The sequence below is a fragment of the Varroa jacobsoni genome, unplaced genomic scaffold (assembly GCF_002532875.2).
Source record: "Varroa jacobsoni isolate VJ856 unplaced genomic scaffold, vjacob_1.0 contig00415, whole genome shotgun sequence".
Taxonomy (NCBI): domain Eukaryota; kingdom Metazoa; phylum Arthropoda; class Arachnida; order Mesostigmata; family Varroidae; genus Varroa; species Varroa jacobsoni.
In genome coordinates, this window is record NW_019214462.1 from 89,864 (window position 1) to 103,695 (window position 13,832).

Genomic DNA, 13,832 nt, shown 5'->3' on the forward strand with positions numbered 1-13,832 from the left:
ACTCATGCAGAGACTCCAATTTATAATATGATCATTATTGTTATTTTTTTACTATAGGTGTTGTTGACATGACTGACAACAGTCAGATAAACGAGTTTTGCAACTAAGTGGTAGTCTACCGCAAATCCATTGCGAATTCGAAAAAAAATCATAGTTTGAAAATGGCGCTATCGCCGTACCATCTGACACCTTGCAAGAACGGTGCTGTGTGCTGAGGTGACATCACTGCCAACTTGCAGTGACGTTCGAAATTGCCCCTCCGCGTGGGGTGCTTTCTGATTGTGTGAGGCGGGCTGATCGGGTCGACCGGCTTACCTGAAGCAAAAGTTTAGGCAGTGAAAAACGGTGGTTTGAAATTCGTGCGTCAAGCGGGCCTGTTTGGTCCGGTTTGATTTACTTGGCGAAACTATTTGTTCTGGGGGCTACGATGACCTCGTCGCAACGGGGCTCAAACATTGCACCGGTCCCGTTACTGGGCTCCGAAGTGTTTACCGAAATCCTTCTCCGAGTAGTTCTTATTGGGGTTGCCATGTAAGTGGCTTCGTTGATGATACGTAGGGGCAAGGTACCTTCAATAAAAACGAACTGCGGCAAAAATTAGATCGAGTGAAGAACGCATTATGTGGACTTTCGAATAAATAAAGCAAATTATAATATAATTAACCTTTTATATAATATTATTAACGAAAATTATCTTTTCAACCACTTACTTGGTTCCTTTGTAGAACCCTAATGTATCGGTTCTTATATACCATTTTCCATGTAGTCATAAAGGGATGTGTTAGAAGCGCTACGCAAACCACTTCGTGGGACTAGCGGTTTAATTACTAGCCTCATAATAGCAAAGTTATAAACACGCTTTATTCTAGAAAACTTCATTTATGGCCATTGGACACAAAACTACTAAAATAGCGTAATAGCTAATCATAAGCAGATGTAACCAATAAGAATATTTGTTTTCCCATAAAATGATGTGCAACGTCATTGCCGTAAAATAATCGTGGATAGTTTTTACATAGGTGGCGTATATACACATTTTTATATGCTTTTCATAGTGATTTATTAATATTTGAACGATTGTCACAAGCGGCTTTCATATAATATTAGAAAACACCCGCCGATTTACGTATATATTTATTGTAGAGTGTGTCGCCTTTTAGCGGTTAAGCTTCTGATTTTTATACTTTTACCTTAAAGGATAGCACGAATTGCTTCTTTTTTTAGATTTTATTCCATCAAGCTTTTTTCAATTGATTGTCAATTAAAGACCTTTCAAAAAACATTTGAAAACCTTTCTACCTTTTTCTAAACTTAGCACCGGTCTGAGTGACAATAGCTGCAAAATTGGCTACTTAATAGGAAACTCAGTATAAAGATGGAATTTTCTATATGTAACGATGAGAAATTTTCGCAATGGAAATTACCAGCGCTAGCAACTGCTATGACAAATATTGGTAATAAAATCCAGAACGTGCTGACTTAATGAGTGACACATGACTAAATATACGAACTTTGTTTCGTAACAAAATATGTTTTTGAATTTCAATATATTCAGGTATCATTGATTGTGCTATTCACGGTGTCCCAAAGATGAACACAGGCTGTTCATACAACCAAAATATGTTTGTCACAATCGGTCATAGCTAAGGTACACTTTGGGTTGACTGCGCTACTCACTTAGCCCACGTATAATAAACCCAATTTGTTTTTTTCATTAATTTTTGCTTTGTCCTTGATTTCTATGGCATGCAAACTTCAAATTGGATTATAACAAAGTACAATACAAAGGTGTAATCTAGATTATAGAAAATGTGATGGTACTGTATGCCATAGTCATAAACTAGGCGTCAAAGATAAACCTATTCTATCATTTCAGGGTACTCGAATTCGTACCTGCGTTTGAGCGAAAGATACAACCTGAGGAGGCGTGGTTGTATAAAAATCCTCGAACCAACAGTTATATATCAGTCCAGTTGCTCTATGTAAGTACGTTCCAATCCACAACAGTTTAGTGAAAACAAGAAAGGATAAATTTGATCAACCAGTAAAACAATTTTTAAATTTCGTCTAAAAATATTAACATTATTGGTCAATCTACAGCAACGCCATTTATGCTCACTTTATACTTTTAAAGTACCTAAGCACTGAACTGTAGGAGAGATGCGTGGCCTTCTATAGATAGATCTTTTAATGTGGTATTCGGCTTTCCCAGTTAGATAATTTGTGGTTTAGTGCAATGTGCATAATTGTGCGTCTTATCACATGTATATACCTAAAATAATGCATTTCGTGTCCACAATTGGAAAGACTGTGACGTGTAATCATCCGTGTAAACCATGTTTTTCTCGCTTATCCTGTCCTGTGCATCCTTATCCTGCGCATGTCTCAAGAGTTGTCTCCTTAAAAAGGACTACTTAGCGCTTGCACTGATGCCTGTTTTGTATTGGCTTCAGTGTCATTAGTAGTCAAAGCATGCTACCAGAGGTACAAATACACATTTTACTGCGAGATCATAAGGTGTCGTCGTAGAGAGACAGAATAATCTTAAGAGATTATAAATCTTTATAGGGCTCCTTTACAACATCCTAACAGCGTTTTCATTGTAAACAAATGTGAGTTGTTAATTTATAGATGCATGCGATTTTGTTCACGTTCAGAATATTAATTAAGCTTAACTGTAGATATCAACATGCGAAGCGTGCGTTCCTTTTTCTGAAAACCAACTCACCAATTTCACTAGGACAATCGACTAAAATCTAAACTGAACTTCAGCATAAGCAGATACCCCTTTATATTGCATATATGATTGCATGTATGTTAACATTGCTATGCTTGTTTGATGCTTGATTATCATGTGACTAATTGCAGGTGTTGATCTTCGTTGTCCCTTCATCTGTGGTCGTCTTCGTTAACTATGTCCAACCCAAGAACAGATCTGACATTAGTGCTGCCCATTTAGGTTGGTTTCACTGCTTTATTCCTTTCGCTCGTAACTTAAGCGCGCAACTTTAAATGAATTACTTATACGACCAAAAATCTTTCGTACCTTACGCCGAATACTGCCAATAAACATTGCTTCAGAAATACTGCTACTGCAGTAGGAACAAATACATGCGCAAGATCGTGTTTACTAGAACGTAACACGTACGTTATGCGTTGCTAAACCGTTGAATAGAGAGCACACCGTTCCGGACTTCTCATCCGAAACCTATGAGTGATATGATACCTCAAATTATTGGCATTATTTAATTATATACAACTTAAACTCCATGTACCGTCTCAATAATCCGCTCAAATCCGACCCCTTAGAGTAGTCGGATTACGCTAATTCTTGGCGGTTTGCCGGAGTTTTATCCTGGAGACAACCGCGTGTAAGATGAAAGTTGCAATACATTTTTTCTACAAAGAACTTGTTTTTGCATTTCATAAAGCGTAATGTTGGTTTGGGCAATCTTTTTTTCTGCAGTTTTTTGGTCTTTTAGGCCTACGAGCTATATTTTGATGGGAACTTTGTCGCGGTTTTTTTTGGCTGACAGAATAGCGGCCGGAGGTTTAGAAGAAAGTCTATGTAGAAGCAAAGGAAGGGAGGGTCTTGATTCCAGTCGAAAGTTGTCGTTGAATTGCATAGATATTTTAGCGTAAAAATGGGCCGAAACTCATTCGTTTTGGATAAATGACAGTGGGATGAGGATTTTTTTCAACATATTTTTAATGTGTCTTCGAGCAGATTTCTAATAACTGTAACTAAAATTGATATTTCAGCCTGAAAATGGCCAAAAACCGAATATGATAGGTTTTTCGCTTAGGTAATACTAGGATAAAAATCGTTTACACAAAAGTCTATCTAAAGGTTTTTGTTGGTACTAATCCAAAGCTTCTGATGAGCTGAACTGAAATGCCACGTGTCTTCGTATATCTAAATCTCAGTATTCGAATCGCCGAAAAACGCCGTCTGAAAGGCGAAAACTTAACACGGTATTTTATGTAAAGAGCACCAATCGATAGGTCTCAACTACCTGGGTAGATATGCACTACATCTATAATTGTACAAAAAGTTAATACTTTCAAGTGATAATTGCGAAAATCCTATTGTCGTATAGCTCGTATAGAATCGAGTTTTAAGTGAAATCCTAATAAATGCCAATTGCAAAGTCGAAGTGGCTAATGTAAAGTTGAATTTGGTAAAGATTTTTCTTTATTAACTTTCAACGAAAAATATCAAAACGTCAAATAAATATATGCGACCATCTATTAAAAAATTTAAAAAATATAATAAAAAAATTAAAAAAATAAAAATATAAGTCACATTCTACAGAGTCAATATCATCTAAGACATATGAAATCATCATGGAATGTTATATTTACTTCGTTTCATATATGCAACTATTTTTTATTAAAAAAGGAAATTTAATATTTATTATGGTCTGGTGGTACGATCAGAGTCAATTTTAATAAAATATATAAAAAAGAATAACATTTTTAAATCTCAGTGACATCCCAAAAACAGGATCAATAGGTTAGGCAGCTCGACCAATCGAAGTATCCGTTAAAAATCGACTGAAGGCCGACTCGATTGACACGTCTTTCAAAGGTCAGCTGATAGCGTACCCCAGTTTACGTGCAATTTGAAAACAGTCAATCAACCAGTAGTAAAACAGTCCCCTAATTACGTTATCGAAATGCACATAAGACCAACATATCTCGGGGAAAACAAATCTAAAGTTGGCTGAACGTTCTCACAAACATATTAGAACTGCCTAATAAAATAGTTACGGTAGAATGACTGCTTAGGTGGAACTAAATTATTGTGTTGGCATATTACTATTAATATTTATGTCGAGTTGGTTGTAACGTCAACAAATTAGATAAAATAAGCGTGAAGTGACCGGTGGCTCCGTCTAGTAGAAATATAAGTTATTGACTACATGTATGTTATGATCCTTTGTGTTGATTTAGTTGCTTCTAAAATGTGTACTATAGTATCCTGAAATTAAATCTAACAAACCATAACTCGACTCATGATATCAGCTTTTTTAGTTATGAAATTAGTTATTTTCCTTCCTCTTCTATGCCATCTCCATATTGTAATATATAAATAGGCGAGTATGAATGGATTTCAATTGTACTAGTTATTAACACTTATATGTAGACCAAGTCTTGTAAGTTGTATTAACAGAAACTCTATTTTGCAGGCTTTACGTTAGCCATTGGGGTGACATCTGTAATCACAAACGCCCTAAAAGTGTGTGTGGGTCGGTAAGTGTATACCATACTCGAAGCGTAGCACTAGTTTTCCTCATTATTTCTGTACAGTCGATCGAAATGGGTACGATACCATATACTATATAAGCTTTTCAAAAATCTCGAAAATATATAAAAGACCCGCTAATCTTGCAATTCAATATGATGACACTTCACAGAGGTAACAACGTGAGACATTAGAGTTAACCATTTTTGTTTTCTCGTAGTTTCAAATGTTTATAATCTTGATCCCTATATGACTGTAAAGTCACACTTAGATTGGTTAGTTATTGAGATTGCACAAATCTATTCATAGCGGAATTCATTTAGATATGTGATTTATCTCTAGGAAGGCTTAAGGTAACACCTCAATCTTGAAACCTTACCTGATGACGATTTTATAGTTATTTCTAACATGAATTGCCACATCTGTACTGAAATCCACCTAAAATACATATTTGCCTGGGAAGCGATCTTCGTCAGCTAGTGATAATACTTAGGCTGCTTCATAAAGTTACAGCAGCAACACTTACGCGAAACGTAAAACACATTTTATGAACTATTAAAAGCGACTCTTAAGTCATCATAAAAAATTTGGACACTCGCTTTTAATAAAAACAGTAATAATAACTACAGACCGGACTAAATAAAAGGGATTTCTTTAATGACAAACGTCGGAACACGCAACACCTTTTCGATGTTTACCGAGTAGTTTTGTAAGTATATGGATAGCACTATTGTTGTGAACGATATCTACATCACATAAGTGGCATCGCATATACTTACAAGCTCTTGGTGGAAAGACGTAAGCAACGTAAAACGATAAATCCCTTATAGGGTACAAAAAATAATATGTAAAATCTAAAGATAACTGTATTTGTATAATATTCAACAAAATATAGGCAAATATAGATTGGAAAGTGAATCCAGGACTTTCTTGCTTGATGAACAAACGTTTTAAGAACTGGACTTTAAAAAAAAAATTTGTATGCTCAATTTTTAGTTTGCGCTGGTCAATTATTAAAGCCGAAGTTTTAAAAAACGGTCGCATTTTTACAATTTTCTCTTTAACAGACCTAGGCCCGACTTTTTCTATCGGTGCTTTCCATCGGGGGAAGGAGACTTCAATCGGCCATGCACCGGACCTGTATCCGTTGTTGGCGAAGGTCGAAAGAGCTTCCCTTCAGGTCATTCGTCCCTTGCATTTTCTTCATACATGTTTTTAGCACTTTATCTCCTAGCTAAACTGCAAGCTCTGAATTCAACAGCCCATCGCTTCAGAACACATCGGACGCTTCTTGGAATATCTCCACTTCTATTGGCACTACTGATAGCCATTAGCAGAACATGTGACTACCATCATCACTGGCAAGGTTATTAGACACACCCGAATCGTCTACTAATTGTTGTTTACTAAATACTTATAGAGCAAATATACATTTAAAAATTGGAGTATAGGGCAGTCGTTCACAATAAGGTATATAGCTATACTATTTTCGTATTGTCAATTAATCCCAAAAGAGGCTGGACTTTGTTTTATTAAAAAAGCAGTTTGATTATTTATTTTATATGCGTTTACTAATAATTTAATCTATAATAAAAATTATTATAATAATCATAGAGTACCACACGTTTTTTCTGCTAAATGTGGGCTATCATATTGTCCAATTAAATTAGCATCAGAGTTGTTTGTTCTGCTTTTTTTTGTAGATGTTACTGTTGGCGCCATTTTAGGCTGCACGGTTGGATACGTTTGCTATAGGCAGCAATATCCATCGATATTTGAACAGGACGCTTCTCTTCCACTAGCAGAATTTCCTGTCTATGGACCTGACCTGGCTGTCGAGAACAATAACTTTGATGGCCACGGCTTTCCCAGCGGATTTTCGCTTCATAAACAAAACGCCAAATTGATCTAAAAAGGACAGAAATACCCGAAATACGAAGCAGGTTTCTTGCGACGTGCGACGTCATATAAATCTGAATCGAATGAGACTTACTTTAATTTCCTACTGTATTTATGAGTGTGCCTAACACTGGATGTTAGCAGGACGTAGCACTAAAGACGTGTTTCGCTATGCCTGTCGAATACCTAATGTACCTTAATGTATTAGTTTAAATGTTAAAAATACACTGAAGTAACCTAGGGCGATTCAGGTCTAATATTTAAGAGTATAAAATTTATTGTATGCGGGTAAATAACCTCCCGTCATTTTAATGTGGATTTTTGACGAGGCACCATATGGATGAACATTCATTTGAATTTTCCAATTATGTAAAATGTCACTTATCACTAGTGGCCGCCTGTAGAACTCGAAGAGCTTTAGCAAAAAATATTTTAGTGTATATTAAAACCTGATAAACAGCGTCCATATTAAGAAAATTTAATCAGCTGTCGTGCGTATGGATGAGCTAGATTGAACGTATGATATTTACTACAATATTCGTAGAAATAAATAGCGGATACCTTTTTATTCGCGATAACCAGAGCAGAGGTCTTTGTTAAGTTGTTGTTTGCTTTCTTGCGTGAACTCTGATTATTAGGTATATATAAATCCATTATATGAAATTCAGGCATTATAAAAACATTCGGTTTGTACCCTCATGAAACCCATTACGTGTTAATTCTTTTTTACCGGTATATTATTTTGTGGTTACACAAGGTTGCAATTTTAGAAATCAGATGATTAGATTTTACTCAGCCGCTTTACGTCAATATCTATATATGTAGGCCAACATAATGAATTTGAATGCCGTAATTGTTTCCTAGACGAACGATTCCGGCGAGAGTCTGGGGCCATTATTGACAAACCCTACGTCCAATAATGCTATACCTTAAAAACCCATAATGCATCTTTAAAGAGCAGTGCAAAGCCACTTGGTCCAACGCAAGTGACGTTAATTCTCTCGGACGGGAGTTTTTCGAGCACAACATCATTTCAACTTCGCTACGAAGCCAATGCGAAAGAAGCGAATGATATATCTACAACAAAAGCGCCACGACAAGTTTGGAAATTGATCAAATTCGACTGTTCTAATTAAAGTGGCGTTACGTTCTAGAACAACGAACAGAAGTAAGACATTTTGTTCCTGTTCCTGAATCAGTTTTTTATGAAACTCTAACGCCAAGGTCATGGAAGGCATTTAGGTTAACGTTCTTCTCAGCTCATCGGTCCAAAAATAGTTTGATCATTAAGTCGGGTAGAATAATTACTGAGCTTGTATCCATTTTGCATGGTAAATTTTAGATATAGCTAGTTGCCGTATAAGCCAAGCTAATTTTATCAATGAGATACTCAGGCTTCTTTACCATTCTAAAAGTTGCCCAAATTTTAGTTGACTAGGGTTAGTTATAGTTTTCACGTCTTAGTTCTTTTGATCCAAAAAAATCTGCCCTGATATTGTGAATTTGTATTAAGTCTATATAAATGTAAGTCTATATAAAAACCATAAACAAGGCTCCGATTGTGTATATTGATGTTGTTCTAAGGCGTTCATCATTACTGGCTAGTATTAAATTAATGTTACTCTAAGAATGATTTTAAAATATTTGTCCATTCGGTTGCTCAGATTCTTGACCAAGAGAAAATTCAAAGTCAAAGCAAAAATGATTTCCTGTATAGGTTTGTTTTTCATTTCGTCTGATCATTTTTAATTTTAAAGATCTTTTTTATGAGTACTGTGCCCAAATTTTATAATATGATAATTTCCAAATATACAGTGCAGTAGAATCGTTTTAGAGTACCGGTTTCGACTTATTTACTATTAATGGCAATCTTGCCCCCAGAAACAAGCGTATGCAAAATGCAAGCTTTCCTGTCAGTTTTTCTTTGACCTTGAACCAAGCATGGCCTATGTATTGAAGTGATCAACGTAGTTCTTGCTGTTTTTTTCGTTAGGAGGTGGATTATTACGTTGCTTTCCACGAGGGCGTTGTCGATTGCGTACACCCACAGCATTCCCATGTACGTAGCCTTCATCGTCCAATTCCTCTACTTGGCAGTATCGAGAATAATCTTTCTCGTGGACTCAGTTACAGATAAAACGCTGTTGGATCATTTGTGCTGTTCGGGCTCATAATCCGACTTCATGAACACAACAATATTTCATAAGCTAGGTAATGTAAATTTGATAGAAAATTTTCTAATAGTTGCTATTGTTGCAGTTTTTGCTGCTTACGGTCACTTTCGCAGTTCTCAATAATATTTGCTTCAATGACAGGACCATAAGTGCTGTCCTAGCCGTTTGTACTAAGATCACGTTTATTAATCCTTTATGCCCTTCTCTGCCAACAAGAAAAGTATAACGTTTACCTTGCAGTCTAAATTTGATCAAATCCAGTGTCATGAACACATTATCTATATTCTGTCCAAACATCCTGCTTCAAATTTACCTTTCAGAGTGGTTGGTAAAACACTTTCCATATATTCTATATGGAACTACTATGTATGCGTTAATAACAAAAATGGTGAATATAATATTATGAATGAAGCACTTTATTTATAATATCGCATTATTGAGATCGTAATACACATGTCATAATGTGCTTCCAGCATCTTTCTGCCTTTTTGACGATTCCGTTGCTATTGTTTGCCCCACTTGAGACAAAATTGAAAAGTAGTGCCATAAAGTTATTTAGGTAATTTGCATTGCCTCTTTTTGCATCCATTTGTCCTAATATAACTTCATACAAGCTTACTTTCTATTTTTCCTATCTACGCGCTATGACCTGTATTTTTGTCCAACGGCTACTGTACATACGCATGGAAATCAAAAGACAAAAATGTATATATATATATATATATATATATATATATATATATGTGCTCATACTAATATAAAAGATCAGCAGGTGGTTAATTATACTGTGTTATTTTCGCTTAATTTCACTGATTGTGTTCGTTTTTCAAAACATGATGGCGCGAAAGCTGTCTGCTTTGTTCTCGCTTGTTTTGTATCCCGTGCGAGACGACTTATTTTCATATGGTGTATCAGAGCCGAGACGTTTTTGAACAAGTACTTTCAGTAACAGTTATACAAACAGGTGTTACAGTAATTATGTGCTTGATGTTTGTGTCAAAAGCGGTTATAGATAAATCGTTTCTCGATATAATCTTCCTATAATATTCTACTCATAGTTGGTCGTCGAGTCAAACATAAGTGTGTGTTCAACGTCTTCAAAACTCAATGGTTAGTTCAACAACGAAGAAGAGATGCCGAAATCGATATTTGTAATTTGGAAGTTGTGTCATGTATTTTTATTTAGGAATTGAAGAGAGGTAGACATTCGTTAGTCAATCACGTATTGCATATTTTTGAATTATAATGCAATCTATCTAAAAGTTGCAACGGAATTATCATTATATTCATCTCAATTGGCAGGTAGCAGTAAACTGGATGAAGATAAATAAATCGACCAGATCATCTCTGAGTCGGGTTGTGAGAATCTCTAACGGTAGTTTCAGTAGCAAACACGCACGCCATAACAGCACAACCAATTAAGAATTGAGCTAATTAAGCTACCAAATTAAAAAATTCGTTTTTATTGGAAAGTATTTTCTTTTAATTAGTCAGTATGCAAGTTTTACACTAGTAAATTTAAAGATGAACCCCACCGCTTTATTGCGCAGATATTGATGTGCATAGCGAATATAAAACCCAACCAACCGTGTGTACGTTTTATAGGACATGGCTGACTCTTCGATATCTGCCACGGGGCGCGGACTACCGACGTTCATGCTGGATCAAGAGCAACTGGTTGCCAAAGCGTTCGATAAATTGGGCCTTGGCAGTTTACCTAAAGAGTCTGTTCACAGAAATCCCTTACAGGCTATGGAATGTTTGGCTCGAATCTGTATAGCCATTATTGGTACGTTGATAGCCTATTTTTATATATTAGCTTTTCGGATTTTATTAATTTGAACGGAAATGTGCTTGTTATGTTCCATATTATGGAAATATTTAGAAAAAAGGCTTCTTTAAGCTGGATGGACGATTTTACGGACCTACTCAAGCAATTGTTATAAATATTTTTTTGCCCCAATATCTTGTTTTTTAACGTATCTATTGTAGTAACTATTGTATTGTAGTAATTGTTAATAATATTTTTAAAATTTAATTCAATGCAAAGACAATTGTAGAAGTGTTGTGTGCATGGAACAAACATAGCTATCCAAAATATTAATATACAATTTCGTGTTTTTGTACCATATTTAGGGGAGCACTGTCAGGACATTATTGCAATTTCACAAGAGCGAAGCAAGTCGATTGAAGAAGAATTTGAATCAGATGCAGCTGAGAGGGAGATTGCAAATCTTGACACGAAGCTTGAGGCTCTAAGAAGTAAGTACAGACGCCTGCTGGCACAACGGGAAGTCCACAATGCAACTGACTTAGCATGTCAACGTGTTTCGGATGTTCTAAATCAAGCAGCACGATCGTTATTGAAGGCCGCCCCCCTTGTGGCTGTTGCGGGCTTCATGGAGGATCGTGTACGTGCATTACAGCGAATACCCATGCCTCAAACAACAAGGCAGAAATGCGGAGAACCACCCTCACTGTGTAGTACCGCGCAGGCGTTAGGGTGCATTGACGACGTGGCTCGGTTTTCAATTCAAGAAAGCACACGAAATTACGTTTATGACTACGCTGACGGTGAGAGAGCAATAGATTATGTATCAAAGGCCTTCACAGATTTTGCGGCACGTTTAAAAGAAGTCGATACACCCCAAGCAAATGCGAATCTAAGCACAACTTGTTTGAACGCTTTAGCGCATGCGCATTCAATTAAAAAGCTGACTAAAAAGATCACTGGCTTGGGCAACACTTGCGAGAACCTGACGCAGTCTGAGGTGGAAAACATTTTGAAGCAATGTCAGGAAATTATTAGGTCGAGGCTAAGCAAGCTGAAGGAAGCTAACGTTCAAGGGATACCCGAAGTAGATGATAGTTACGAGTTGATGACGCTCCGTGATAGACAGTCCGCAGCTATCACAGCCCTCGCCTCACAGATCAACGACAATGAAGCACTTGAAGAACAAATGCAGTTGCTACGCGATGAGCTGTATGTATCCCAGAAGCTGCGATCATTCGATTCTCTGCTTAATATGATGCGTTCACAAAAATCGTTGCTTCAGTCGACGAAGAATGATCGTACACTGGTTCCTCGTTCTTTCCGGCCTACGGTAAATCTGTTTGATTCGGCCCTCAGATCAATAAGTGAACTTAAACTGCTTTCCGAAACTATACGCGCATACGATTTGGAAGTACAACTTGAGTCGAACGATAATCGTGCTGTGCTTGAATATTTAGCGAGTCTGGAACGCTCGGTTGATACGTCGAAACTAACAGTTTCACCCCTAGCAACAAATACTGCTGAGAGTCTCCTTGAGGAACTTCAAAGTTTTAGCGTCCTCCGATTGGCTAAAGGAACTTCTGATCTATAGGGAAATCACGAGCGCAATCATCAACTGTAGCCAGTAGTTAAACATTCGGCTGGTGTATGGATTAATCATACTTTCCCGATTTATTTGTAAAGTATAACGTAATATGATACAAACAACCTATAAGCTCTATAGAAATACGGCCACATTTACTTCTTCGTAGGTGTCCAAATGTAGTTTTCATTGCTTCGAGTGCGTTTGGCACAAACTAGATAAGATAGCGCAATTTTTCGAAGAAACAACATATGTAAAAAAGTTTTGTTTTGTAGGAGCGACTTTGGCACGAACAGAAGCATTTTGAGGCATCAAATGATATTGCCTATGCTATTAGACTGTATCTTACAAATATAACCATTCTATTATTCAAGAAACCTGTAGACGCCTATTTTGTATATCTGATTGAACTCCTCGAATAAGTATTGACAGAAAATGGATACTTTACTATTTTCTCATATTTTGATGGTTATTATCAGTAATCAGCGCATTACTACTGGCGCGGTACAAAATGTCGGCATATTCTCATGTTATTTAAAAAAAAACATAATAATATGATTTAATCATTGCACAGCTCTTCATTTGTACATTGTGTATAACCATCTGCTCTACGTAAACTGCATGGTGTCCTATTTAAGGCGGAGTTCCTTAAAATTCATTTATTGTGTGTGGTATTAATAGGTCCTGATAGGGCACCAGTAGGTACTCACGTCTTATTTGCAGTAACCGAACAGCTAAATCAGGTAGTAAAAAACAGGTCGTGCTGGCACTTCGAAATAATATCAGTACGAAATACAAAATAATTAATCCTAGTGTCGAAGATCTTAAATAAATAGGCAGATAGACAAAGCGCTGTCTAATACAGAAGGTTCTGACAAATGATAAGTTTTACATTTTTATTTTATGAGAATAGTCAAAGCCGCAAAATCTGAACCCAAAAATAGCTATCGCAGTTATCCTATCGCGCGAGAATTCTTGTTCAGAGTTCAGATCGAAATTTGCAGTTATTGGTGTTAAGCGAGGCTAAGTTCCACGGAAATCTGTAATTATAATAATGCAAGAGAGATTCGCCCTGTTACAAAATGCGATTGGCCAGACCGTACACATTGTAGAGAAAGCAGTGCCCACAGCCTCTTCAACTTACCTGACTCCGGT

The 13,832-nt window shown here is 36.6% G+C and overlaps 2 protein-coding genes across 4 annotated transcripts; both read left to right on the top strand.

Moving 5' to 3' along the window:
* The first annotated feature begins 94 nt into the window (after positions 1–94).
* Positions 95–7,730, top strand: LOC111271208 (phospholipid phosphatase 5). Of its 2 annotated transcripts, XM_022851871.2 has the most exons (6): positions 95–531; positions 1,877–1,982; positions 2,869–2,959; positions 5,193–5,256; positions 6,316–6,614; positions 6,952–7,730. In XM_022851871.2, the coding sequence occupies exons 1-6, from the start codon at positions 428–430 to the stop codon at positions 7,158–7,160; spliced, it is 873 nt and encodes a 290-aa protein (XP_022707606.1). In that variant the 5' UTR covers positions 95–427; the 3' UTR covers positions 7,161–7,730. The 2 variants fall into 2 exon arrangements, with proteins under 2 accessions (XP_022707606.1, XP_086828956.1); XM_086972830.1 differs by lacking the exon at positions 2,869–2,959 and having other exon boundaries at positions 1,877–1,986.
* A 1,527-nt stretch (positions 7,731–9,257) lies between these two features.
* LOC111271206 (uncharacterized) lies at positions 9,258–13,256 on the top strand. Of its 2 annotated transcripts, none has more exons than XM_022851870.2 (3): positions 9,258–9,358; positions 10,927–11,110; positions 11,458–13,256. In XM_022851870.2, the coding sequence occupies exons 2-3, from the start codon at positions 10,930–10,932 to the stop codon at positions 12,684–12,686; spliced, it is 1,410 nt and encodes a 469-aa protein (XP_022707605.1). In that variant the 5' UTR covers positions 9,258–9,358; positions 10,927–10,929; the 3' UTR covers positions 12,687–13,256. The 2 variants fall into 2 exon arrangements, with proteins under 2 accessions (XP_022707605.1, XP_022707604.1); XM_022851869.2 differs by lacking the exon at positions 9,258–9,358 and adding an exon at positions 10,178–10,431.
* Positions 13,257–13,832: the final 576 nt, after the last annotated feature.